Raw genomic sequence first — 26,459 nt, forward strand, 5'->3', positions numbered from 1 at the left:
GACCCACTAATGGGAACTAATTAAACTTGCCCAACTCATCTTACCACTAATAAGACGATGATTGCAGGATGCAAATTAGCAATTTTTTAATGCAACCGTTCAGAATGTAAAAAGTAAAAGAGAAATTATTAAAAAAAAAAAAAGTTTGACTATCGGGGACTCATACCATTTTAGATGGAACTCTTTTTGGATTAATTAAAAATTTAATATAGTCAATCGGGTTTTGCAGTCAGTTACATTGGGATCTAGGCTAAATGAAATTTTTTATTTGTTTTAATATACTTTTTAAACATGGATACACCCTTTGCCGGTGTTTGACTGAATCAGTTTACCAGTACTAGGAATTCTTTTTTTTTTTTGGTAAAAAAGAAAAAGTAGAAAGGATTTTTTTGTAAAAATAAGGGGGTTTCATTAGGTGATATGTCAAATCTTTGGTTGGTAGAAACAAAAAAAGTACATGTCTAAATCAGATGGTTGCAATTAGATTTAGATTGAGATTGTTTTGGAGCTTAAATTCAGTTTTATGAGATTTGTTAAACTAAAATTATCTTTATATATCTTTAGTAACTCAACCAACCAATGATCTAGTAAAAATGTAGAAATCCATCCATAAAATAAAAAAAAAAAAGAAAAAAAAAGCTAAAAATATAGAAACCTTATCTAGCTGACTCAGATTCCAGCAACTTGCAAACATGTAAGACTCAACCCATCCCCCCGTCTGATATTTTTTTTTCATTACTGGGCAATTTTATACCTAAAAGAGTTCAACCAATTAGAATCTTAGGCAATTATTATTATTATTATTATTATGACGACGTTGTAAACAGCAACATGATGAAATAAAGGGATTTTCCACTTACTCATTAGAAGCAATGAACGTGCTGGCCAAATTGTTTTGTCAGGTGAGGTGATCTGGCAACTAGGCAAACGTATCTCTCACTTGTCCCCTGCAAGTTACAAGCGACAATTGATTGTAAAATAAGGAAATAACAAAATAATTTTAGCCTTTGCTTGATTGTTGCTTGCTGATTGGTGAAGCCTAGTTGGGTGGAGCAGCATTGTACGCTTGGGTTTCTGTAAAGGCCCCCCACCCATATGAGAGAGATGAGGACGTTTTGTCTCTGGACTCTGGGTGCGAGGCAGGTCGGGACGCTACTGATTCTTTTGGCATTGGATTCGGTCATTCGGGTGCTACTTGACTCATGCCTAGCCTAACTAACAACAAACTATAGTTTGTGTTAAGTAAATGTTAACAGCTGGCAAAACAAAACCACGTCACCCACCCATGTCATCACTTGACAGCTTTGACATTATTTCGAAATTCGAACATGGGAGAGGTTTTGGTTTGGCATAGTTATATCCACCGTCAAAAGGAGCCTTTCCCTCCTTCCAGGAAAGAGTGAGAATATACTCGAGCTAATGGAATGGCTGTGTTTAACCAGCAACTATATCTGTAGAAACTTGTCTCCATAGAATATAGACATTCATGTTGCGGAACTTTCAGTTCTCACCTATTAAAACGTAAGTAAAAAGTTCAGGAGTCAAGCTCGTCCCTACTCCCTACACACAGCAGCTATCGTGTAGGAAACCAAGTCCACGAACGGAGGTTCGTAACGGACTCTCCGTTCTCTTCGAGTCCTCGTTATTTTGTCCTTGTCTTCTTTATGAGTAGAGTCCATGTATTGAGTGATTAATTGTTTTCCTTCAATCCGTCTATTTATGTAAGAGTGGCCACAACCAACAGATGCAAGACAGATCCTGGAGTTTTCAAACGCCAAAACCCACGATAGCAAATGAAGTCTCTCTGCTTTCTGAAATGGGTATTTCTCCCTTTAACCTTTTTCATCCTTTTCAATTACTCCTATGCAAAGCGAATCCAATCCACTTCGAACCCCTTCAATGCAACCCAGTTCATCAACCAGATCTCTCAATGGAGGGCACACCAGATTGAACTCCAAAACACCCAGAAAGGTTTATCAGTCCCGATTATTTTAGCAGCTGTCCTCTGCTTCATGGCCGGGTCTATATCTAGTGCGGGTGGGATTGGTGGTGGTGGATTGTTCGTACCCATACTGAATATAGTGGCGGGTCTGGACCTGAAAACAGCTTCAAGTTTCTCGGCTTTCATGGTCACAGCAGGGTCAGTTGCCAACGTCTTCTGCAACTTTTATTTCAAGAACCCCAAATATGGGGGTAAGATCTTGACTGACTATGATATAGTGCTCCTATCAGAGCCGTGCATGCTTTTGGGGGTGAGTATTGGTGTTATCTGCAATATTATCTTCCCCGAGTGGCTGATTACCATTCTATTCGCTGTTTTTATTGCTTGGACTACATTCAAAACATGTAAATCCGGTTTCTCGTATTGGAAATCTGAATCTGACGAGGCGTGGTTAAATGGGTCTGAGGAAGAATCAAGAATTGGGTCTGTGAAAGAGGAGGCTTGTGATGGAAACGGAGGAGAGAAGAGCTTGAAACAGCCTCTTTTGGGTGGAAGAGAAGAAGGCGGTTTCGAGGTTCCCTGGAAGAAACTTGGGGTTTTGGTTATGATATGGTTTTCCTTCTTTGCACTTCAACTCATCCGTGGAGACAAGAAAGCAGAAGATGGACAGGTACCGCTCTTTCTTTCTTCTTTCCTCTGCCCTGATGTTTGCAATTCTATTATTTTTTTTTTTTTGGGATAAGTTTTGAATCACCGTGGGGCAGCTGCGCATGAAAGGAACGTTTTTTGTCCTCTAACCATAGCATAGCACCACCATAGGCCACCCTATATCGGAATAAGTTCCCGCCATTCCATGCAACCCCAGTCCACTGGTTCAATGCCACTCTCTTCTGGAGGGCCCACTCTCTATTTTACCGACAAAGAATTCCTTACCCCACCCTAAATTCACCATTCACGACCCATCTTTCAGTGCAGATATGTGCAGAGTATTAATTAAAAGGGTTATATGTTGTCATCTGGACTTTTTTATGAGTCTGGATCATTCTTCAACTCTCTATCCATCAATTAAATGCATATAAATCAAAATGCTACATGGTACAAAGACATGATTGATGTAAAGGAAATTTCCCCCCTCCATGTGATACCATTGTATTGTCCATCCAACTGAAAATGATACTATTGTATTGTCCTGCTGTAATTGTGACGTATGGGCGTCTCGTGGATGAATAGGAAGTTAGGATCTTCAAGTTAGGGAAATGCTAAGTGGAAAGTTTGGCAGGGATCAAAATGGGGGAGTTAGAATATTCATTCCATGTGGCAAGTTTCACCTAAAAGCACTCTGCACATTAGAAATGGAGTTCTTTTACCCTTTCTATCAGAAAGTCAAGCAATATTACTAGGGTAAGTATCAAACTAATGGGATACGTCACTGATGGCGAAACCAGGTGCATGGAAGCTGATGGAGCGCAATCTGGTCGGTCTTAGCTGTCAACGAATTTGCCTCTGAACTTGAGCATCTGGGAGCCTGAAACGGGAAAAATGAGAACTTCGGGGGAAGCCGGTGTGATAACTCCGAAGTTCAAGTCAGTAATCTCTCAAAGGCAAAGTGTAGGCCAGATGGCGCAAAGTTCACATACCTTGTTCATTGGGGGCAAGGGGCTCTTATAATCACTTCGCACACTCGCTCCGAGGCCCTTGTCAGGTCGGGTATGATTATCCTTACGTCTGCCAATTTGGCCGTCGTCCTTTCTGTTGGGACAGAACCGTCACTGCCTAACCGTCTCTCTAACTGGATATTGCGGTGTCAGGTGGTGGTGGCAGGCGACCGTTTAGAGTGCAGCCGTCGAGCGTCAAATCCCAAGTTAGTCAGGTGCGGCGCCATCGGGAATGAACTTCCTCAGTGTCAAGCATAGTACGGTTTGTTTGGTTTTGGTGCCCTGAAGGTGATGTGGAGTGGTGAGTGAGGCGAAGTCTTGAGTTCGGAGGTATGTATAGGGCAGGTCAGTTTGGCGAGGGGTATCCCGGGCTGTTACAAGGCAGGCCAGTTCGGCGAGGTGTATCCCGAGCTGTTACCAGGTAGGTCAGTTCGGCGAGGGGTATCCCAGGCTGTTGCAAGGCAGGCCAGTTCGGGGAGGTGTATCCCGAGCTGTTACCAGGTAGGTCAGTTCAGCGAGGTATGTCCCAGTTTGGGGCCAAGGGTGAGTTCGGGCCCCTAGTAGGGAGTTTGGTCCGCTGGTTTCTCCCCTTGGTGAAAACGTCTTAGGCTTGCTTTTGTGCCGAGCTGTTGCTTTTGCCACATGTCGCATAACTGTGAGGTCGGGCCAAATTATCCTTCATCAATTGCCCCCCACTCCTCGTGCCAAGGGTCTTGCCCTGGTGCGGGGAGTTTTGCAAGGTGGTAAGTGGATTTGTCCCGTCCTTCGAATCTTGACTGCGCGAGATGCATTTGCCAAGGTTCTTCGGTTCCGAGAAGGCGGGAAACGTGCCTACTGCTCATAAATGTTGATGGTCGTGACATCACGCGTTTTAAATTTCAAAAATTTGCACCGCTGGGACGTGATAGTGGGTCATTTAAATTTGAAGAAAGCGCGCCTCTGTCGTTCTGAAGGGACGTGCGCTGGCGGTTTTTGTTAGTTGTAGGGGGACGTGCGGCATGGTCAGTTTCAGAAAGACGTGCGCCGGCGCGACGTTGGTTTCAAAAGACGTGCGCTGACGTTTCGCTCCTTTCGGAAAGACGTGCGCCAATCACATCTCGACCTCAGGGGACGTGTTGTCAGCGCGAATGTGGGCCGTCGGATCGTCTTTGATTTGCACGGTCGGTTCTTGGTTACTGTAGCTATAAATAGTGGGGGACCCCAATCGATTTGTCACTTCTGTGGTTTGCCTATTGAGCTCACATCCAACTTTTCAGCTCGCGTCCAAGTTTTTCAGCTCGCGTCCAAGTTTTTTCAGCTCACGTCTAGGCTGGTTACTTAGCCTCCAAGGTTTTTTGGCTTGTTCCTGTCTCCGAAGCCTTCAAAACTTTCTTCCGGTGAATACCTTCCTGAATCCATCTATTTTCCTCGATGTCTAGCTTTGATAGCTCAGACGACTCTTCAAGGAGGACTGATAGTGGATATTGGCGTGTTTCTGACACTTGTCGCATTTTCTGACGAGCTCGACAGCTTTTGCCTTCATCGTTGGCCAGTAGTATCCTTGTCGAAGTGCTTTTTGGGCGAGTGCTCTGCCCCCCAAGTGTCCGCCGCACAGGCCTTCATGAGTGTCGCGGAGTACGAACTCGGCTTCGGCAGGTCGCAGGCAACGCAAGTAGGGGAGCGTGTAGGACTGTCGGTATAACCATTCGTCTATTATGACGTATTTGACTGCCTGGCGTTGCACCCTCTTGGCCGCATTGCGTTCTGTAAGGAGGGTTCCGTCCATCAAGAAGCTCGCGAGTGGGTTGATCCAGCTCGGCTCTACTTCGAGGACTGGAGTGGCCTCCTCTGCCCCCCCAAGAATACTAGGCCGAGGTAAATCCTCTATGTACACGGTTCTCATGTTGTTGTGACTTGTGCTGGCTAACCGGGACAGAGCGTCGGCCTCAGTGTTCTCTGACCTCGGGATTTGCCTGATGAAGTGTGACTGGAAGTTGAGCAGGGCCTCTTTTACTTTCACCAAATATGCGATCATGGAGAGCTCGCGTGCTTCATACTCGCCCGTAACTTGGTTGACCACGAGTAGGGAATCGCTGCAGATGACCAAGTGCTTTGCCTTGACCTTTCGCGCTAGGTTCAGCCTGGCTATCAGTGCTCCGTACTCTGCCTCATTGTTGGATGCATCGAACTCAAAGCGTAGTGCGTATTCTAATTTTGTGCCGCCCGGGCCGCATAAGACTATTCCAGCCCCGTTGCCTTGCTGGTTTGAGGAACCATCCACGTGAAGGATCTAGGGCTCCTCATCCCAGTTCGCGTTTTGCCTGACCAGGAGAGATGCCACACTGGCTGCTACTTCACAGGGTTCAGACTCTATTGGCTCGGGAGCTCCGGGTTCGCCTGAACTGGGGACCTCGGGCTCGACCTGTAGGGCTTCGTGGCTGAAAGTGCACTCGGCGATAAAATCTGCCAAAGCTTGGGCCTTAATTGCGGTTCGGGGTTTGTACTGGAGATCGTACTCGCTAAGTTCGATGGCCCATTTCGTCAGTCTACCGGAGACCTCGGGCTTCAGCAAAACTTGTCTTAGGGGTTTGTCGGTTAAGACAACGACGGTGTGAGCTTGGAAGTACGGGCGGAGTTTCCAAGCTGATATCACCAATGCGTAGGCAATTTTTTCTATCTGCGGGTACCTTGTTTCTGCTCCCTGTAGAATTTTACTAACATAATAGACGGGCCGCTGGACCCGATCTACTTGTTTTACTAATACCGAACTGACCACTTCGTCGCTCGCCGAGAGGTACAGTTCTAAAACCTCGCCCTCCTCAGGTCTGGCTAAGGTTGGTACGGTGGCAAGGTAAGTCTTTAGCTCGTCGAACGCGAGCTGGCAATCTCGGGTCCATTTGAACCCTTTGCCTTTGATTGCCTTGAAGAAAGGCAGGCAGCGGTCTTCCGACTTGGACATGAAGCGGCTCAAAGCGGCTATGCAGTCGTTTAGCCTTTGAACATCTTTTACTTTCCGATGTGGTCTCATATCAAGGATGGCCTTTATTTTGTCCGGGTTGGCCTCAATGTCGCGCCGGTTGACAATGTACCCTAGGAACTTACTCGATGTGACACCGAAGACACACTTGTTTGGGTTTAGTCTCATGTTATACTGACGCAGAATTTGGAAGACAGAATCCAAGTCTTTTATTAATTCTCGCAAAAACTGTGTTTTGACGACTATGTTGTCTACATAACATTCGATTTTCATGCCAATTAAAGGCCGAAAAAGTTTATTCACAAGTCTTTGAAAGGTCGCACCAGCATTCTTTAGCCCGAAGGGCATGACCTTGTAACAGTACAGGCCGAACTCGGTAATGAAGCTGGTTTTTTCTTGGTCAGACTGGTCCATCTTAATCTGGTTGTAGCCTGAGTAGGCGTCCAGGAAGCTTAGCAGCTCGTGTCCCGAGGTCATGTCCACCAGGCGGCCAATTCGGGGCAGGGGGAAGCAGTCTTTTGGGCAAGATCGGTTCAGGTCGGTGTAGTCGACGCACATGCGCCACTTGCCGTTGGCTTTTTTCACCAGCACTGGGTTGGCTACCCAGCTCGGGTAATGAACTTCCCTTATGAAGTCTATTGCGATGAGCTTTTCGACTTCTTCGTCGACCGCCCTCCAGCGCTTCAGGGCTAAGTTGCATTTCTTCTGTCTAATGGGTCTGACTACAAGGTCAATGTTAAGCTTGTGAGTTATAAGGTCGGGGTCAATACCGGGCATATCTACCACGGACCATGCAAAAATGTCTAAATTTTGGAGTAAGAAACTCACCAGTTCAGTTCGCAAAGGCTCGTTGACGGAGGCACCGATCTGTAATGTTCGCGTCGGATCTATAGCCGAGGCTGGGACTGCGACTGTTTCCTCAGTGGGCGAAGCTCGTTCCTCACCCTGCTCCGCAAGTCGCTCTAGTTCGAGATCGTCAGCTGCCTTGGTTTTTCCCTTTAGGGCGGCAACATAGCATTTGCAGGACTCAAGTTGGTCGCCCCGCGCTACCCCCACACCGAAATCCGTGGGGAACTTCATTGCCAGATAATAGGTGGAGACCATTGCACGCAGAATATGCGTAATTGGTCGCCCTATTATGGCGTATGGGGAGGGGGTCGCGACCACCAGGAAATCATGGTTGAGTCTTACCGCGCACGGCCATGTGCCGACTTCCACAAGTACTGTTATTTTTCCCAAGGGCCTGACTTCCTCTTCGCTGAATCCTACCAGAGGAGTGTGAGTGGGTTTCAAATCGCTTTTCTGCAACTGCAACTGGTCGAATGCCGATTTGAATAGTATGTCTGTCGAACTGCCTGAGTCTACCAATACGCGCCGGACTTCGAAGTCGTTGATCCTTAGCTTTATGACGAGCGCGTCATCGTGAGGGTAATGAACACCTCGCGCGTCGTCTTCTATAAAAAAGATCGGTTCTTCCTTCTTTGGCCTCTTGGGAGGGTTCTGCTCCTCTTGGGCTGCTTCGCGAACTGATGTCCTTGCTGCCGCCGAAGTGCATCCTGCCACCACTGAACCGCCCACTATCACGTTGATGGTTCCCCGGACTGGCCTTTCTTCTGGGGGAGGTCGCTGCAAGGTTTCGGTCGGTCTGTTGCTCGGCTCGGGGACATCCTTCCCGTGCTCCCCTTGCCGACCTGCTTTATTACTATTGTCATAATGTACAAAATTTCTTAAGTAACCGCGACGGATGAGTCATTCTATCTCGTCGCGGAGATTATTACATTGCTCGGTGCTATGACCGTGGTCTTTATGAAAACTACAATATAAATTTTTGTTCCTCTCGTTGGGGTTGCTCTTCAGGCGAGGTGACCACTTTATGTAAGGGGCGTCCTTGATCGTCATCAGGATCTCGGTCCGCCTTGTGTTCAATGGCGTGTAATCCGTCCAAACTGCTAAGGGAGCTCGGGAGAGCTGGCTTGGCTTTGCCTCTCGGTTATGGCCTCTTCTGTCGTCGGGGTTGGAGGGCTCGCCTCCTCTTTTTCTTTTTTCAACCCTACCTTCGTTTCTCTGGTTGATCTCTTCCTCTGTTCTCATAAACTTGTCTGCGAGCTTGAGGAAGTCAGTCACAGTTGCTGGCTGGCTGGCTACCATGTGCCATTTGAACTCTTTGTGAGTCACTCCTCTTTTGGTCGCGTCGAGCTATACCGTGGGGTCTAACCGAGGGATCTGCAAACATGCTTCATTGAACCGTTTGATGTAGCTCCGGATGGGTTCTCCCTCTCTTTGGATCACCCCGAAGATACTTTCCTCGGTTTTTGGACACCTTTTGCTAGTAACAAAGTGTGCAGTGAAGATCTGCACGAACTGGGGCCAGTTTTTTATTGACTCGGAAGCTAGGTTCCGATACTAGGTGTGGACCACCCCTCTGAAGGTGGTGGTGAAGGCCACGCACATGCACAACTCGCTTGCCGTAGCGAGGTGCATTTGCGACTGAAACGCATCGACGTGGTCGTTGGGGTCAAAGGACCCATCATACTTGTCTAGAGAAGGGAGTTTGAAATCTTTAGGCAAGGGGACTGCCAAAAGTTCTACTGAGAGGGGTGAAGGAACTGAGAGAATGGGGATAGTTTTTACCTCGCCCGAGCTCGTTTCTTCCTTGCCTCTGAGTTCGGGTAGCACACGTGTAGCAGTTCAGCGACTTCGCCGGCGTCTTTTTTGACTGGGCCTGGTGCTGGCGCTGCTTGCCTCTGTGTTGCCGAGCTCGATGGGCCCAGATTGCTGGCCTGCTGCTAAGGCGCTGAAGCGGTTCTCCGTGAGTGGGAACTCGGGCTTGGAGCGCCGAGGTGACTTTGTTGGCGAGGTTCTTGACCCACCCGCGGGCTGTGAGGCGGGGGTGATCTTTCTTTGCTTTCAGCCTGGGGATGAGGCATGACTGTTAGGGGGGTTGTGTGGTCGGGAAGCCTCTCCTTGGTGAGGTCGTCCACCTTGGGGGGAGGCCTTGACCGGCTTTGAAACAGGGTGCCGGGGGGGAGCGGCTGTTTCAAGAGTAGCTGAGGGAATTGTTGTTGATAATTGTGTTGGGAGAGGTGGTGCAACACCTGGTGTTGCTGGAGTTGGTGCTGCTGGAATTGTTGCATTTGGGCCTGCATTGCCCGCATGCATTGCATCAGATCATCTATCTGGTTTTGACGGGCTGCCAATGGGACAGCAGTTGGTTCCGCGAAGTTCATTTTGATGGGGAGTGGGAGAGGGATGTTCAGCGAGGGAGTGTTCAGAGGTGCCACCGCATGTGGCACATTCAAACTTGGGATCCCATCCACTGAAAGGAAGATGGTGAACTACCCAATGCACACCGCCGGAGCATGAAATTGCTCTCTGGTAGTGGCTGTTTCGGTTCCACGTCCGGCACTGCTAGAGGAGGCCATTTCGGTGTTAGAGTGAGTGTTGGAGTTTTTGAAAGAAGGGTAGGTAAAAGAGATTTAGAGGGAGGCTTTTAGAAGCGTTCCCATAGACGGCACCAATTGATGGAGCGCAATCCGGTCGGTCTTAGCTGTCAACGAACTCGCCTCTGAGCTGGAGCGTCTGGGAGCCTGAAACAGGAAAAATGAGAACTCCGGGGGGAACCCGGTGTGATAACTCCGAAGCTCAAGTCAGTAATCTCTCAAAGGCAAAGTGTAGATCAGATGGCGCAAAGTTCACATACCTTGTTCGTTGGGGGCAAAGGGCTCTTATAATCACTTCGCACACTCGCTCCGAGGCCCTTGTTAGGTCGGGTATGATTACCCTTATGTCTGCCAATTTGGCCGTCATCCTTTCTGCTGGGACAGAACCGTCACTGCCTAACCATCTCTCTAACTGGAGATGGCGGTGTCAGGTGGTGGTGGCAGGCGGCCGTTTAGAGTGCGGCTGTCAAGCGTCAGATCCCAAGTCAGTCAAGTGCGGCGCCCTCGGGAACGGACTTCCTCAATGTCAGGCATAGTACGGTTTGTTTGGTTTTGGTGCCCTAAAGGTGATGTGGAGTGGTGAGCGAGGCGAAGTCTTGAGTTCAGAGGTATGTATAGGGCAGGTCAGTTCGGCGAGGGGTATCCCGGGCTGTTACAAGGCAGGCCAGTTCGGCGAGGTGTATCCCGAGCTGTTACCAGGTAGGTCAGTTCGGCGAGGGGTATCCCGAGTTGTTACCAGGTAGGTCAGTTCGGCAAGGTATGTCCTGATTTGGGGCCAAGGGTGAGTTCGGGCCCCTAGTAGGGAGTTCGGTCCACTGGTTTCTCCCCTTGGTGAAAATGCCTTAGACTTGCTTTTGTACCGAGCTGTTGCTTTTGCCACGTGTCGCATAACTGTGAGATCAGGCCAAATCATCATTCATCAGAAGCTCAGAATGCCACTAAGGCTGTAATCAGGTTGGATTAAAATAAATTAATCACTCTTTAACTTCTAAATAAATAATTAATTAATACAAATATAATATAGCATATTCATTATAGTTTGGGTAAGGCTTAGATGATGATAAAACTATAAGGCTTAGATGATGATGATGATATATTACATAAAATTTAATCACTGGATTAACGGATAATCCAAACCCAAAATAATTAGATTGGGTCTCAGAGTTCTGTACTCCATTGACTGGCTTACTGTCATCATCTTGTGCAACCAAAAAAGCCTGAAGCAAAGCTTCATTTATTTGGGGTTGCCCGCATGAGTGCAATTTCTGGGGTAAACTCTGAAAGGTCATGATTCATGTCTTCTGTTAAACTTTGAGTTATCATGTACGTTTTCCCTACTTTAATCCACGTCCTTTTTTACGCACCCCTAATTCTAGAATGAGAATATCCGTTCTCTATAAAGTTTAGTCGTCCTCATGTATAATGTATCTAGTATACTATAGCACTTACTAATTTTGCAACTGTTCAAAATTGTTACAGAGCATAATACAAATTGAGCCATGTGGAATCGCATATTGGACCATCTCTGCATCGCAGGTTCCTCTTGCCATAATTTTTACCGCATGGATACTATACCACACAAGAGAACAAGGTCAAGCTTCCCATAAGCAGGTATACAATTAATTGTATATTGAGCTCTATCAAAACACCCATTTTGCTTTGTCATTCTGAGGTTAAATTTGATTAAAACTCCAAGTTTTTATTTATTTTTTTCCTTGAAAAAGATAAGAGCCCCAATTACAAGGCAGCCTTCATCCAAGCTTCTTTTTCCAATAATGGCACTCCTAGCAGGAGGACTGGGTGGTGTCTTCGGTATTGGAGGTGGAATGCTAATAAGCCCACTTCTTCTTCAAGTCGGTATATTGCCAGAGGTAAATTCCATATTCTTTCCTGTATTTTGTTGTCATACATATATGTGTGTAGGTGTTTGTCTTTGTTTGTCAAGGCTAAAATAAATATTGTTGTCATGTTGTGTCAGAATTTATGGATTTTTTAATTTGCTAAGCAAATATAGAGGGCGGTTTAGAGAAAGCTATTTCTTCTCTCATATTTCTAGTATTCTTAGAAGATTAATCTTTTGCTAGGCTTCTCTTAAGCTAAAACTAATGAGTAATGGATTGATAATCAAAAATATTTTCGATGGCGGTATTCAAAATCAAGCTTGCGCATCTAAGAAACATGTAATTGTTTATCACCCAAATAGAAATAAAACAATTAGGTATAGATTCATGTGGTAGCCAGCCCTATTTTGGGTAACAAAGGCATGACTGCCCTACACAACCATTAAAATTAATCAACGAATAGAAAGCCTATGGTTGACTATTTGGGGCTTCCACCATTATTGCTCTCCTTAGGCTGGTTACACAAGGGGGACATTCTTTTTTGGATTTTGAGAAGGTGAATGTTGGTGAATGAGATTTTGGTTCCCATTGATCAAGAATCTCGTGTTCTTTTTTCATATTAATGTGGGGATCAGGAAAAGTTTATTTTCCTGGATATACCTATCTCCTAGGTGGGTAAATAATTTTCTCACCTGAGAGGGGGAAGTTGTCAATATTTGAATGGGATAAAAATGTCATTTTTAATAATGGATTTTTATGGCTAAAATGGTCATTGCCTTTTTTACTTGGGAAATAAAAGAACATAGTTAAATGCACTTACTTGGGTAGGTAAGTGTTTCCCAAAAAAAAGAACGTACTTGGTAATTGCATTCACCTGGATAAAAAACTTACCGAAAAGCGAACAGGGACCCATTTCCTTACCCACCTTATAATATACAAGGTGGGACTTAAGCCCTTAGGTAGGGGTGGATTCGAGCTGAGCCGAGCCGAATAGATGAGGCTCGAGCTCGAGTTCGAGTTCAGTTCAAGCTAGAATATTGAGCTTGAGCTCGACTCGAGTGAAAAACTCATAAGCTCGAGCTCGAGTTCAGTTCGAGCTAGAATATTGAGCTCGAGCTCGACTCGAGTGAAAAACTCATAAGCTCGAGCCCGATTTGCGGAAAAATATTTTATAAAAATAAAAAATTATATATAAAAAATATTTTTATTTGATATTTAAAATTAAGAATTATAATAAATAATTATAATAATTTCATTATATATATTATTTTCTATAATTTTATTATATATATTCAGAGCTCGGCTCACGAGCCTCATTAGCCGAACTCTATTAGGCTCAAGCCCGACTCGTTTATTAATCGAGCCTATAAATTGGGCTCAAGCTCGAACTCGGTTGAAACCAAACCGAGCTGGGCTTTTAACGGTCTGAGCTCAAACAGCTCGTGAAAAGTTCGGCTCGTTGCCACCCCTACCCTTAGGCCTTGAAAACATAAGGTGTTAAACGAAGACTTTTTAAGCCTCATAAATTAAGAGGGTGTTTTACAAAGTGAATTGCTTTTCTTGTTGCCACTTGCCACTTCCAGAAAAGCAAATCAAAACAACCTTTTTTCTCAAAACAAAAACACCAAAAGCATGCTTATGGCTGTGTATGTGTTTTTTGTTTTCAAACCTGAAACCTTGTTCTTTGTTTCTAACCCATTTCATACCACTTCGAGCATCTCAAAAGAGGAAGTCGCGTCATTTTCACTTCTATACCCAAGCCCATCTTCAATGCATTTCCTTCACCCTTTCCCTTCTTTGCATCATATCGCCACTTTAACCACTGCAATATTACTTCATTTTGTGGGAGATTCAAGGTTTCATTAGTTTGATTAATGACTTAACTACAGTGCTTCTCCTTTTCAAACACCGTTGCAATAATTGCCAGAACTCCATAATTTTGCAAAAACTTTTCCGTCAGCATCTCAAAGCACTCACAAACTCCAAAAGTTGATGCTTCATATAAGTAACCATCATTTCATCTTTGTCATGGCTTTGTTGTGTGCAGGTAACAGCAGCCACTTGTTCCTTCATGGTTTTATTCTCTTCTTCAATGTCTGCAGTTCAATACTTACTGGCGGGCGTGAATCACATAAATGAAATCATCATATTTTCTATTGGTACTTTTGTGGCTTCACTTCTTGGGTTACTAGTAGTACAGAGGGCCATAGTGAAATATGGTAGGGCCTCCCTCATTGTATTCTCAGTCAGTACAGTTATGGCTATAAGTACTGTTCTGATTACCACCTTCGGAGCAATTGACGTATGGAAGGACTACACAAGCGGGAAGTACATGGGATTCAGACTCCCCTGTTGAGTAAGACATGGTGGATTCAACACTTAGTTGTGTTAATAGGCGAGTATTATTCCAGTAGGCCGAGTATATACCTAGAAGTAGAAAGTTGATAAGCAGTAAAGGTTTGGTACTTGATTCATGTACAGTTGTTGTTGGGTCGCACGCAAGTTTGGGCCAAGAAGGGGAGAGCTATGATGCTACGGTAAAGAGTTCTCAAAGGTGATTTAGATGAGATATGAAAATATGATTTGGGAGAGTTGGACCTCGGGAGACGGGCAGAACAACTCGTTCTCTTGGATTCCAGAGCGCCAAACACCTTTAAAGGAATGATGTGAATAAAACTAAGCGGACATTGGTTCGTATGTTGAGGATTGGCCTTCGCAGCCGGACAGAACACCTAGTTCTTTCCGTTTTCAAAGGCATAAACGTCCTTGCAGAATTATTGGCTAGAATAATTGTGGATGATTTTGCATGGAGTATAAATCCATTGTATGGGGATTTGAATAAAGTTGCCCCCCACCCCCCCCCCCCCTCTGCCCTCTATCTCTGGATTCTACTCTTGTTTTTGTCCTTGTACCTGTTTTCTCAATGAAGTTAACTATCGTTAGCAATTATCATAATCTCATCACTCCAGGAGTTCTCTTTGTATTTGTCAATTTGTGGTTGTGGGAACACTACCATAATGGATGTGTATATTTAAAATCATGTACATGACAGTCCGGATCTCCTAAGTCCTACCCACAGGATACTATAGCTGCATATCAAGAACATCTCTCCATGAATCATAGCATATATAAGTACAGGAAATGTTCCCAATGTGCGACTTGATATCCGGAGAGAATCAGAGAAACACCCCACAAATGAGCCTCCAACGAGGCAATGATCTAACATGACCAATGGCCAAGTGAAAATCGGGACCATTATAGACAAGTATTCACTCATCCTATCCTACTATATGATGCTCCACAACAATGTCTGTAGGACTTGTCCATAAAACGGTGCTACCAAATTTTTGAATGATGCGCTAACTTGTAACTGTGAACATTTAATTCGGGCTCAAATTTTACAGGTGGCCTATCTAGAAAACAAGCTTCGATCTGAGCAGTTTGATCCCCCTTTTGGCAATCAGACAACACCACACGTGAAAATGAAATTAACCCAAGGAAACAAAATGATTCTGACATGAGCAACAATAGCATATGCAGGTTAAATATCTAATGAACAACACTGATGTACCAAAAGCACAGACAAGAATCCAAAATAAATTACTAGATCCGATTATTGACATTTACAAATGAGCAACAATAACAAGTTGACAAAATTCCCAACGTTTTAAACCCATCTAATCTGGTTATTTCTGATTTCCAACTAAAACTAAGTCAACAAAGAAAATTAAAAAAAAAAAAAAAAAAAAAAAACAAGAACAAAAAAACTGAACATTTCTTCAGGGCACATTAAGGATGATCCGTCACCAAGATCTTCCAGCTTAAGCAACTGGGGGCCGGAGAACATGATCTTGTGAGGTATCAACTGCAGCAGGTGGCATGAATTGCCACATGGCAACTCCGGGGTACCCAATGAATGGCATCAGCTTGTTGCCAGCAGCTTGGCCTTGAGCAGGGAATGCAGCTGGGATGGTAGAAGGGTGAGGAAGGAAGCTTGTTGGCTGTGCGCTCAAAGTTTTGATCTGCTGTTCTAGCTTCTCCTTCTCTACTTTTAACCTTTGTTTCTCATCCCGAAGTTCATTCTTCTCAGCCTGCCAAGAGAAATTCAATGTAAGCAACTGCAGGAACTTGGGATATTTCACCCAGTATCTTGGACAAGCCAGCAAATATAAAATCAGCACGACAAAATGTGATCTAAGAACCCGCAGACAGAATTACAATTGGGAGAGCAATGGTGCTAAACTTCCATAGAGAATGTGGAGCAACATATGGGAACTTCCTCTAAAATAGAACCCAGGCTAACCTTCAACTCTTTGATCTTCTCCTGTAGGCTCTCATTTGACTCTTTCAGCTTCTGGGCTTCACTTCTTAACTGAGTGACCATGCGAACAGCATCACTCAATATGGCAGCCTTGTCCATCTTGGGTGGCCTTCCAGGATCCAGGATGGAACCCAATTCCACGAACCTTGCATTAACACCAATGTAAATATGAGAGAGATATCATATTAAGACCAGGGGCATATTTGACCAATCAAAGCTGTCAGTGTAATACAGATGAGATTGACCAAATAGAATGTTCTCCTTTTCTCCCTTTATCGGGGATGAGAAAGGGAATTCTTTTAGTGCATTGCAAGTCTAATGACTGAAACTTGGAGAACAAAGAGGCAGTGAGGTAGCATAGCATAGTACATGAAACAATTTCTACAAGCAACTCAGCTACCACATGTAAAATGAGTGTCACAACAATAACTAAATAATGTAATTCCCAGCCAGAGGAGAGCAAAACATAGACACAAGAGGGAGGGGGAGAGGAATAGCATACTTGTCATTCAACCTATCCCTCCGCATTTTCTCCCTACATGCTTTAGAGCCAGCTGCACTGCATGATGCAGTCCTTACCCTGCAATAGGCATTTCAAAAAAATTTGGGATCATAAGACAAACACAGACACACATAGAGCTTGCAGATAAAGCCAAAAAGTAAGTAAAACCTTACCAAACCACAACCATGAAAAAATGCATCAAAGTAATTTCAACAGAATAATGTACTTTGCTTTGCTGATTGCCAAATGAAAAAAAAAAGGCAAAAAATTACTTACCGCTTCTTGGAGCCCATTTCCTTGAGGCCATCTGAATTCCCAAAGGAACCATCAGCTTCCAAACTGGAAATAGTGAAACAAATAGACTCTTGTCAAAAGAAAAATAAGGAGAAAGTAGAACAAAAAAGAATTATATGTATGTGTTTGTATTGTTAAGAAGGAAAAGAGGAAGCAATATTCCTGAATGCTTTATGAGTTCAAGAAACCATAGGGAATAAATTATTTAACAGAACCAAATAAAAGAAATATATGAAACTAACACAAACCTAAACAATTTTAGTTTTCTTCATTTTATTCAAAAGAAGCAAAAATGCTTTCCAATAAATGCTTACCATATTTCTTGTTACCTCAAAACAGAACAATGACATTGTTTCTTGAAAATAAAAAAGAAAAAGAAAAAGAAAGCTACAGGAAAAGAAATCCATATCCCAGACATGGCCCTGGAGAAAAATAATACTTTTTCCTAATAAGGTAAATAGACCCATAAAGGTAAAACTTTGTTGTGAAGGTTCTCAATATGGATAGTGATCCCCAAACACCCTCTGTTGTTATGCCATGTGTTGCATCCCAATTGGCAAGATGAAAAAAAACCACAAAACTGTTTGGCTCTAGATCTGCTTCAAACAAGACATGTGGAATGGATTATATACCAATAACACCCTCTGCTGTTATGCCATGTGTTGCATCCCAATTGGCAAGATGAGAAAAAGCCACAAAACTGGAAACGGTACAGATTGTTGATGTATTTAATCATACTTAAGTTACGTAGACTGCTGTACATGCCTTGTTTGTAACAGATCCAGAGTCCCCTTGTATATGATAATGAAAAAAATAAAAGGGTACTTTTGTCTACCTAAGAAACACATTTTTACCATTAATTGGAGATGTGATTTCTATTTTTACTTCTATTTTTAGTTCTATTTTTAAAAACTGGTTTTAAAACCAGAGCAGCCCAGCTAGAGGTGGTTGTTTCCGGAAACGCCCAGCCCAGGCTCACCTAGCATGGGACATGGACCAAGAATTCAGGCCTGGCTTGGCCTGGGATTTGATGGTACACTGGGTATCAGACCGAGTGCAGCCCACAATCACCCCTAAAGCCAGCCAAACTGGTTTTACCCAGTATATGCATTCAAATAACAAGAGGCATGGCAGCTTACCTTTCAGCATCAGCTTGTCATGTAAATTTTAAAAGAGATCAAACCACAAAAAGTTGAACAACTCTCAACAAGTCATTACCTCAATTTTTCATCCCTCGCAAATGAAAACCTACAAGCATATTTAAATTTTCCTTATCCAAAGGCTTCAAATCAAGAAGTCATTAAAAATAATATAAAAAAAACAAGGTTTTCACTGAATAGCGTTCCATATAGTTGATGAAAATAGCCACATAGAAAACTTACCAGAAGTTTATGAAACCTTTTTAAATACCATGATCCAACTAAATGAAAGCACACCATTTCAAAAGGAGAATTTCCTTCCTAAGGTAAAAGTTCTAGTGGCTACATTTTATCAAGGAATTCTTCTCTTCATGTTTATACTAAGGATTTTTTTATCAGTATGTCCATACTAAGGATAGTCATGTTATCTTTCATATCATCCCATCTTTATCATGTTAAGCCCTAAATCACAACCAAAAACACTACTGAAATTCTTCTTCCTTGACAATATTTGTAGGCATCCTTATCAATTAGTTAGTAAGCACTTTCAACATTAAGTCAGTATTGAAAACACTAGCATTTATCGAATAGGAACTCTATACACCAATTTCATACACTGGGAAGTTGCAAATGGAATAACAGTGAAATCAAAGAAATTTAATTTTTCTCTTTAAGGCACATTACATTCATAATTTGTGAGACCAAGATATATCTCTGTGTGCCATTCTGCAATGCAGAAAAGCACAGGACATCATACAATAGTCTATGGGACAACAGTAATTGCTATTTCAGTTGTGAGACTAACCCAACTCAGATAAGTTAATGATACAGGAACCAACATATCAAATTTATGATTTTCTGGGCAGTAGGACTATTTTTATGTGTTTGGATTCCCCGCCTCAGAAGAAATGTTAATGATTGGAACCTTGGTGAGTTGGCTTCTCTTTTTCAATCCTAGGAACAAGTAAAACCTCTACATTCTAGAAGTGATGCCATGTGCAGGGTAGCTGAGAAATCTGGTAAGTTCACAACCAATTCAATGCCCAAGCTTCTTTCGGTTGTGGAGGGTCAATCCCCTCCCTGTGGCTGGATTTGGAAGCTAAAAGATCATCAAAAGTGGTATTTTTTGTTTGGGTTGCAATTAAAGGGAGGATCGCCACCATTGACGTGCTTAGAAGGAAAGGAATGATTATTGTATATAACTGTTGCTTATGCGGAAAAGCCAATGAGAACATTCAGCACATCCTAATCCATCGTGACTTTTTAGCAAGTTTGTGGGCTCATACTCTTAAGTTTGTTGGCGTGAACTGGGTAACTCCTCAGGATAGAGTTTCTTTATTTTTCTCTTGGCATTTGGAAGGCTTTTAGTAAAAGGGGCAAGTTGCTGTGGAACTTAACCCCTTTGGTGATCTGCTGGTGCATTTGGAAAGAAAGGAATAATTACCCATTTGAAGACCTTGCTTTACCTGCTGAAAAAATGTGTGCAGAATCACTGCAGATGTGAAAGAACTTTGTTCAGCTGGGTTTCTGTTAGTAATCTATTTCAGGGTGGCGGCGACCAGACAAATGAGGATGCAATTGCGAAGCAGAAGATTATCAAGCTCAGTAGAAATATAGGTGCAGTTTCAAGCTCCAGTGCAGAGAGGAAGCTGTGACTGGGAATTTCTGAGCTGTGTGGCAGCAGCACTTGTTACGGAAATCTCACAGCTAAACATTAATCGTGCTGCAGGGGTGGAGGAGAGATTAGGTGAGCCTGAAGAGGAATCTAGGAAAACAAGCTTACATAAGGAAAACCGGCAGCTGGAAGGATTGATGGAACTTAAAGAGGAAGTGATTGTCCAAACTTGCAAGATCAACCAAGGACTGGTAGGTGTTCATTCGTCCAAAGTTGATCCCAGTTGAGAACCAGTTTCTGGAACCTCATATAAATGTTGGAAGTGGAGGTTTGAGTGGCAAAGAAGCCACAGTCAAGGAGCAAGGAAGAGTTATACAAGAGGACAGTAACGGGAAGCAAAGTGTGTTTCCTGCCTGGTTCAAGAACTCTAGAGATCGTTGCTGCTCCTTCAGTGGTGTTGGAAGAGACAAATAAAGAAGGGGAGGAAAAGGGAGTCAGAGTTGAAGAAGAGAAAGGGAAAGGAAATGAAGTGAAGAGGAAATTTCCTAACAGGGAAGACGGAAATGAAAAGAATCAAAGAGTTTATAATAGAAAAAGAAGGACTATTTATCTGGAAAATGAAGGAGCTAGGGGTGAGAGCGGGGAAGTGAGAGAGCATGAGGGTTCGGGAAAGGAACTAAGGGAGGAAGAAGAACCGGTAGAGGGTCATGAGGGAGAGGAGGGTTCTAGAAAAGGAAAGATGGATATTGAAAAACTTGTGGAGAGACAGGTGGAGGTGGGTAACTCTCTTAGTTTATTCTTTCTGGGAGGGGAAAGAGTTGTTATAAGGGTTATTGAGCTTTTCGAAAGAAGTAGAAGAAAAGAACAAAACAAAAAAAAAAAAGTTTTAGGAGAGGGGGTGAGATGTGGGAGGAAGGAGGGAAGAGTGAAGGGGGTGCCAGAAGGGAAAGGAGAGAAGGGGAGGTGGATGTAGGAGTCTGGAATTGAGATTGCTATCACCTGTTTTGTTTGGTGGCATTTCTAGGTAAGTCTATGTCTGTCTAGGTCCTGGTGTTGTCTGAATCAACTCAAGTCAAGAAAGAAGAGCTTGGGGACGGACGTTGGGAGGCACTGGACTCAAATTGTAGCATTATGGTTGTTGATTTTGGATCTGTTAAGTTTCTTTATTGATGTTGTTTGGAGATGCTTCTAGGTGTTGCCTTAGCACCTATTCAAGTTGTAATTTTCTTTTCCATTTAATGAAAATTTTATTTTATTTATCAAAGAAAAATCAGGCATCTCAACGATCATTGGTAGAGCATTTTGTGGGTCAATGACGTTATGAATTAACATTTCCTGTTCTTGTAGTCTTTCTGTTTACATTATAGCTATTAAGGGAACCTCTCCCTCATCAGCATGTTCTCCTTTAAGCTTTCAATGAAATCATCACCACTTTTCAAAAAACCAAAATCTTAATGTTTGGTAACTATTTTCTGATTATTTGAGTTATTGGTAGTTTTCCTAGTTAGATTGGGAGTTTGTCTAGGAAAAAAAAGTGAGGTATAAGCATATTTCTTTCCAGGACTAGTCTGAGGTCCAGCCACATACATAAGTCAAACTATGCATGCACCTGTAGAGGTGCAAACAACCCATCAACAATTAGTTAAAGGATTGCAGCAATAGGTCAAACAACAAGAAGACTAGTCTTTGGAGCCTAAAGTTTGGCAGAGTCTTATTATCAACATTATTATCAGTCAAGAGTAATGCTTACAAAATACCACTCTAATTATTATCAACATTATTATCAACATTATTATTAGCTAAAATAATGACTCTTGTTCTGATAACAATTTTCCATACAATAACAGATGTGCTTCAAAGAAGGAGACCTTCTAATAGATCCCAAAATGAAGAACTTCTAAGCTTTTTATACCCATGATTGTGCATTGCTGTGAAATTATGAAGAGTGTGGAACCACAACTTTTTGCATTTATGGTTTTGACAAGTTGACATGTGGAGTTGGATTTTCTTCCTTATGCTTATAAGGCAATGCATAATATATCCTTCAGATGTTTTACATGTTCAATCCCAAATAGATTATAGGTCCCCCTATGATAATTTGAGAAGACACTTTGGAATAGGGATGATGATGCTATCCTTTCAGTTAACCAGTTAGAAAGAAAAGGAATGCAATAAAAAATAAAGGTTCTCCATCTGTGCCACCTCCCTGGAACCAATGAGGTAAAGGTTCCATGGTTGTATTTGATACTCAACTCAACAGAAACCTAGTCAACTATTTGGGCTACAGAAACCTATTTTTCAATTCAACTTTGTCAGTGGTTGTTATTATTTTGCTAAATCTAAAGATATTTCTGCAATACTTCATCACACTCCTTTTTAACCTCCCTCTACCTTCTTCAGAACCTTCAACTAAAATCAGGCCACCCTTTCTTACCAGTGCAATAGTGGTCTTTTACTCACATGAGTTTGATATCTTAATGTATGTTACCTTATTTTGTTCCCTATTGGGGCCACCCATGGGTTCTCAGTAACGCATTCCTTTCTCAGTTGGTTTATCTTTCTGTATCCTTCTTTTTACTAATCTTTATTTGTTTACTCCCTTGTCTGAATAAAAAGGAAAGGAATTAGTGCTACAACTACGTAAAAGCACACGCTACTTAAATAACTACCAAAAACATAAACAAAATAAAAAGAGCACTACCCGGAACTACGAACTATTCCATCCCATGAATGAATAAAGACTGTCACCTAGCTACCCAAATGAAAGAAAAGCATAAAACAAAGAATGGGGAAGCCGATAAAATTATTCTCTTTCAATTTCTGCTTCACCCCTCCAGTCTCAAAGACTCAAACATCCCGATGCAGACATTAACGAAAATCCAAATATTTCTAATTACGAGAAATCCCTTCTAAACATAAGCCATTATCAAAAATAGAAATAAATAAATTGCAAAATAAGTTCCATGGAGTACCACCCCGGTTCTGTAATTGTTTCTACTATTTCGTGTAATTTTATACATAAATTCTTAAAAGAAAATAATAACAAATGCATTTTGGAATTCCAGTAAGGGGTCAGGTTATACAATTATCGTAGCACAGAAAACCCTAGACGTACAAGACGATTAAGAGCATCATGGACCTCGACCGGACGAAGCAAAAGACAAAACATTAAAATTCAACGCACCTAACGCTAGTTGAACCATTCAAAGGCTGCGAATTCCAGTGAAAACCAGCCGCCGACGCCGTAAAATCCCCGCCTGGAACAGAAATATCGTCCATCAAGCCGTAATCATAGAGCCAATTAGGGTTTTCTGGGGAAACCATGTCGGATCGATCGCCGGAAATGAAATCTTCCGGCTGAAATTCGCCGGGAGAGTTTGGTGAGGGTAGGAAGAAAATAAGGCGTTGCCGCGATCGAAAATAGAAGGAAGGGAAAAGGAAAGGGGTGGTCTGGGATTTTGATGGATGGAAAGCGTGGGGAATTGGCGCTCCGGTGTCCGCCCGAAGACCAATCACCAATTGTAAATGGAACAGATAATGTACTTGGGCTTCATATGCTCTGTACTAATGGACTTGGGCCGTCCATCTCGTTCTCAAGCCCATTCCCAAGGTTGTAGTTGTCTCTTGTCTGCACAAAGCTGAGTTACCCTAATTTTATATATAATTAATAAATAAAATCGACAAACTCGTATTAGTATCTGACGCAAGAGGGAGAATCATCGAGAAAGAACAAGGAAAATGGGCACCATGTGATTGATGCTTGTAAATTTTAACCATTTTAAAGATGAGTAGATGAATGACCATGGGGAAATAAATTTATCAAAATTAGAAAAAGAATAATATTTTATTTTTTATTTGCTAATTAAAGTAAGACTAGACCCTATAACAATGTTTTTGAACTGTAATTGATTGACAATCTGTTTTATTTTAACCTTAACTCGTTCTTGATCAAAAAATATTGATTTGGTCTGTTAATTCATTTGATCGGTTCAATGATTTTTATTATTTTTATTTTTATTTATTTTTTAAGATAGAACAGGCTATCCATTCAAATCAGACAATTAAACTGTTGACCCGGAACCAATGGCCAGAATAAATCCGGTCGATTTACTCTATAATAATTGTTATTTAATGTAGAAACCGGAAACCTTCATTAATTTATTTATTTTTTTAATAATTTGAGTGAGAAACTTCATTGAACATCTAGTCTTGAATAAAAACCTTGATTAAAAAATAAATAAAAGAAAACGTTCCGCAGGCTCTCTCTCAGAGACACCTTGGTGGATGGGATTTATATGCGAGGCCATCCGCCTCTGGCCTGGCTTCGGGTAGAGCGGTGGTGGGGTTCCCGTTGCTCTTCCCGGAAATACCTGCAAAAGTAACTTTTGCCAGGATTATCAAAAGATTCTATGAATTAGGACACAGTGATCGATCATCGATTGATGGGAAGAGAACAGAACAGAGCTGATCCGAAATAAAGCCCGATTCAGTCAGTTCAAAGCCCATTCGAACAGTCATCATAGCCTTGCATCGGGAATTCTCAATGCAAGACTATGATGACTGTTCGAACAGTGTTCCAATGGGCTTTGAAGCCGATCTCAGATACGAAGGAGAGGACGGACCTCAGACTCTGAGGATTCCGAATCCCCTTCCCTTTGAAGAGAAACTCCAAGTAAAATCAGACCATTTTTTCCTTCAAAGGACAGAAATATTCCCAAGGTACCGAACCACTGATTGATGTGCCGTATCACGTCCTCTATAGTCTATACACTATACGTGGGACTGAACCACTGAGAGGGAGAACTTTGAGACTAGAGACGATATAGTCTTCATTATATTATAATTGGATTCAACTTAACTGCATATCTTATATTTCAAATTTATGTTATATTTAATAAAGTTGGTCCATTTTCTTATTTTTTTAGCTAATAAATTAATAGAATCATTGATGTGTATTATATAATCTGTTTTAATTTAATTTATTAATGCTATTTAATACCTAATCACAATTCAAATTCAACTCAAATGTAATAAAATTTTAATGGATAAAAAATTCCATTTGAATTTAAATATAAACAAATCAAATTTGGATCTACCCACAGTTGCTCATGGTATACATGAATCCTTTTTAGATTGGACAAGAACTACCATTGCAAGCCAACACGATAACCCCTCAGGCCTCAACTCTGATATAGAATATAGTTCTTAATAGAGAAGATTGAAATAGATTGAACAGACGATTAATGGATTAATTAGATAATCCATGTGAACCAGTTGCTGCTTAGAATATGTTATAGCCCTACCTACCTGAAATAGATCCAAGGGTGGGTCAGTCCAACTCCTGAATCCTTTTGCACACACTGTCATGTGCACCGCACACTAGGCAGAAGTTATATCTGCCTAGGCGTAAGAGGCCAACTGGCCAATGTGGTAGCATTGTTTTGGCATAAAGGAGAGAGAGTGGTTTAGAGCTACCCAAGGTTCAAAATTTTACAGTGTATAGACTGATACTGGTCAATACATATTTGTCCAAGGCACGATACATATTATATAAAAATCAGTCACTCTATTACTTTTCATCTATTTCTGGCCAATACGGGCCGTATTAATCTGCTTTGGATTTCGAGAGGAGAGAAAATTGGTTAATTGGATTTTGATTCCAACATATCAAGATATCAATGTTTTTTTTTTAGATTTATGTGAGATTCGCAGATTCCCTCTCCCAAGGTAAATAAGTAACTTTGCCACTTAGGCAAAAGTTGTCAACACTTGGATGAACCAAAATTGTCCTTCTAAATAATGATTTTTTATGGCTAAAACAGTTATTGTCCTATTTACTTGGGAAATAAAAGTGCATGGGTAATTAACTTCTCAAAAAGCAAATAGGGCCTAAATGCATCAACCTAACTCTCTCTCTCTCTCTCTCTCTCTCTCTCTCTCTCTCTCTCTCTCTCTCTCTCTCTCTCTATCTATCTATCTATCTATCTATATGCCTAAATGCATCAACCTAATCTCTCTCTCTCTCTCTCTCTCTCTCTCTCTCTCTCTCTCTCTCTCTCTCTCTCTCTCTATCTATCTATATATATATGACTTTTCAAATTCAAATTTATTTTATTGCTAATCTTTCTTGATAATGCGCAATCCGGTCGGATCTAGCTGCCGGTTACCTCGCCTCTAACAGAGCTGAAGTTGCCTGAAACAATAAAGAAGTTGGGGATTTCTGGGGAGGAACTCGGTTGGAACACTCCGAAGCTCAACTTAGTGCTCTAGAGAAGGCAAGGGAAATAATGGATTTCGAGACCAGAAAGCACAAAATATCACACATACCTCTTTCTCTTGGGGGAGGAAGGCCTCTTATAGCCACCTAGTGCACTTACTCTCAAATTTCTGCTAAGTCAGGCATAACCGCCTCTGTGAGGGGGCAATCATAACCACCATTGTCTTCTCTGTCAGGGTCGTCTCTGCCATGACTGAAATGACGGTGGCAGGTGGCCGTTGCGGCGTGATTGCCGTTTGTCAGACCCACATCAATCAGGCATGCTGCCTTAGAGTACGAATGTCAGATATAGTTTCACAGTCGCACGACTTGGAGCCGAGGTGCCGGAGTGGTGTGCGAGGTGAAGTCTTGAGCTCGGATGAGCAGATCCTACTGTCCCGAAGTGTTGGCACATGATCCAAACTGGCTCAAGGTGGGCTGGCCCCGGCCTTGCCCCCCGTGGGCTTCGTTGTTAGCCTCGGGATCCTTTAGGGAGAG

At 42.5% G+C, this 26,459-nt stretch overlaps 2 protein-coding genes across 3 annotated transcripts; one reads left to right on the top strand and one right to left on the bottom strand.

Moving 5' to 3' along the window:
• Positions 1 to 1,291: 1,291 nt before the first annotated feature.
• Positions 1,292 to 14,789, top strand: LOC148875546 (sulfite exporter TauE/SafE family protein 2-like). Its single transcript, XM_088966106.1, has 4 exons — positions 1,292 to 2,612; positions 11,473 to 11,604; positions 11,718 to 11,864; positions 13,882 to 14,789. The coding sequence occupies exons 1-4, from the start codon at positions 1,794 to 1,796 to the stop codon at positions 14,188 to 14,190; spliced, it is 1,407 nt and encodes a 468-aa protein (XP_088822232.1). The 5' UTR covers positions 1,292 to 1,793; the 3' UTR covers positions 14,191 to 14,789.
• A 613-nt stretch (positions 14,790 to 15,402) lies between these two features.
• On the bottom strand, positions 15,403 to 23,227 carry ILR3 (basic helix-loop-helix (bHLH) DNA-binding superfamily protein). 2 transcript variants are annotated; one of them, XM_088964860.1, is made up of 6 exons: positions 22,890 to 23,227; positions 18,170 to 18,199; positions 16,934 to 16,996; positions 16,658 to 16,735; positions 16,138 to 16,300; positions 15,403 to 15,925 (listed from the first exon to the last, which is right to left on the bottom strand). In XM_088964860.1, the coding sequence occupies exons 1-6, from the start codon at positions 23,027 to 23,029 to the stop codon at positions 15,656 to 15,658; spliced, it is 744 nt and encodes a 247-aa protein (XP_088820986.1). In that variant the 5' UTR covers positions 23,030 to 23,227; the 3' UTR covers positions 15,403 to 15,655. The 2 variants fall into 2 exon arrangements, with proteins under 2 accessions (XP_088820986.1, XP_088820985.1); XM_088964859.1 differs by lacking the exon at positions 18,170 to 18,199 and having other exon boundaries at positions 22,890 to 23,226.
• Between the last annotated feature and the right edge of the window lie 3,232 nt (positions 23,228 to 26,459).

The sequence above is a fragment of the Nelumbo lutea genome, chromosome 1 (genome assembly GCF_056320005.1).
Source record: "Nelumbo lutea isolate HS-2025 chromosome 1, American lotus-T2T, whole genome shotgun sequence".
Classification (NCBI taxonomy): Eukaryota; Viridiplantae; Streptophyta; class Magnoliopsida; order Proteales; family Nelumbonaceae; genus Nelumbo; species Nelumbo lutea.

What these genes read in the sequence shown, in the direction of transcription:
- ILR3 (XM_088964860.1), bottom strand. Translation starts at nt 23,029, where the DNA reads ATGGTTTCCCCAGAAAACCCTAATTGGCTCTATGATTACGGCTTGATG. An exon ending in AGGGATAGGTTGAATGACAA is followed by an intron (nt 16,301 to 16,657) that starts GTATGCTATTCC and finishes TGTTAATGCAAG; the next exon opens with GTTCGTGGAATTGGGTTCCA. An exon ending in AGAAGATCAAAGAGTTGAAG is followed by an intron (nt 15,926 to 16,137) that starts GTTAGCCTGGGT and finishes TTCTCTTGGCAG; the next exon opens with GCTGAGAAGAATGAACTTCG.
- LOC148875546 (XM_088966106.1), top strand. Translation starts at nt 1,794, where the DNA reads ATGAAGTCTCTCTGCTTTCTGAAATGGGTATTTCTCCCTTTAACCTTT. An exon ending in AGAAAGCAGAAGATGGACAG is followed by an intron (nt 2,613 to 11,472) that starts GTACCGCTCTTT and finishes AAATTGTTACAG; the next exon opens with AGCATAATACAAATTGAGCC. An exon ending in GTCAAGCTTCCCATAAGCAG is followed by an intron (nt 11,605 to 11,717) that starts GTATACAATTAA and finishes TCCTTGAAAAAG; the next exon opens with ATAAGAGCCCCAATTACAAG.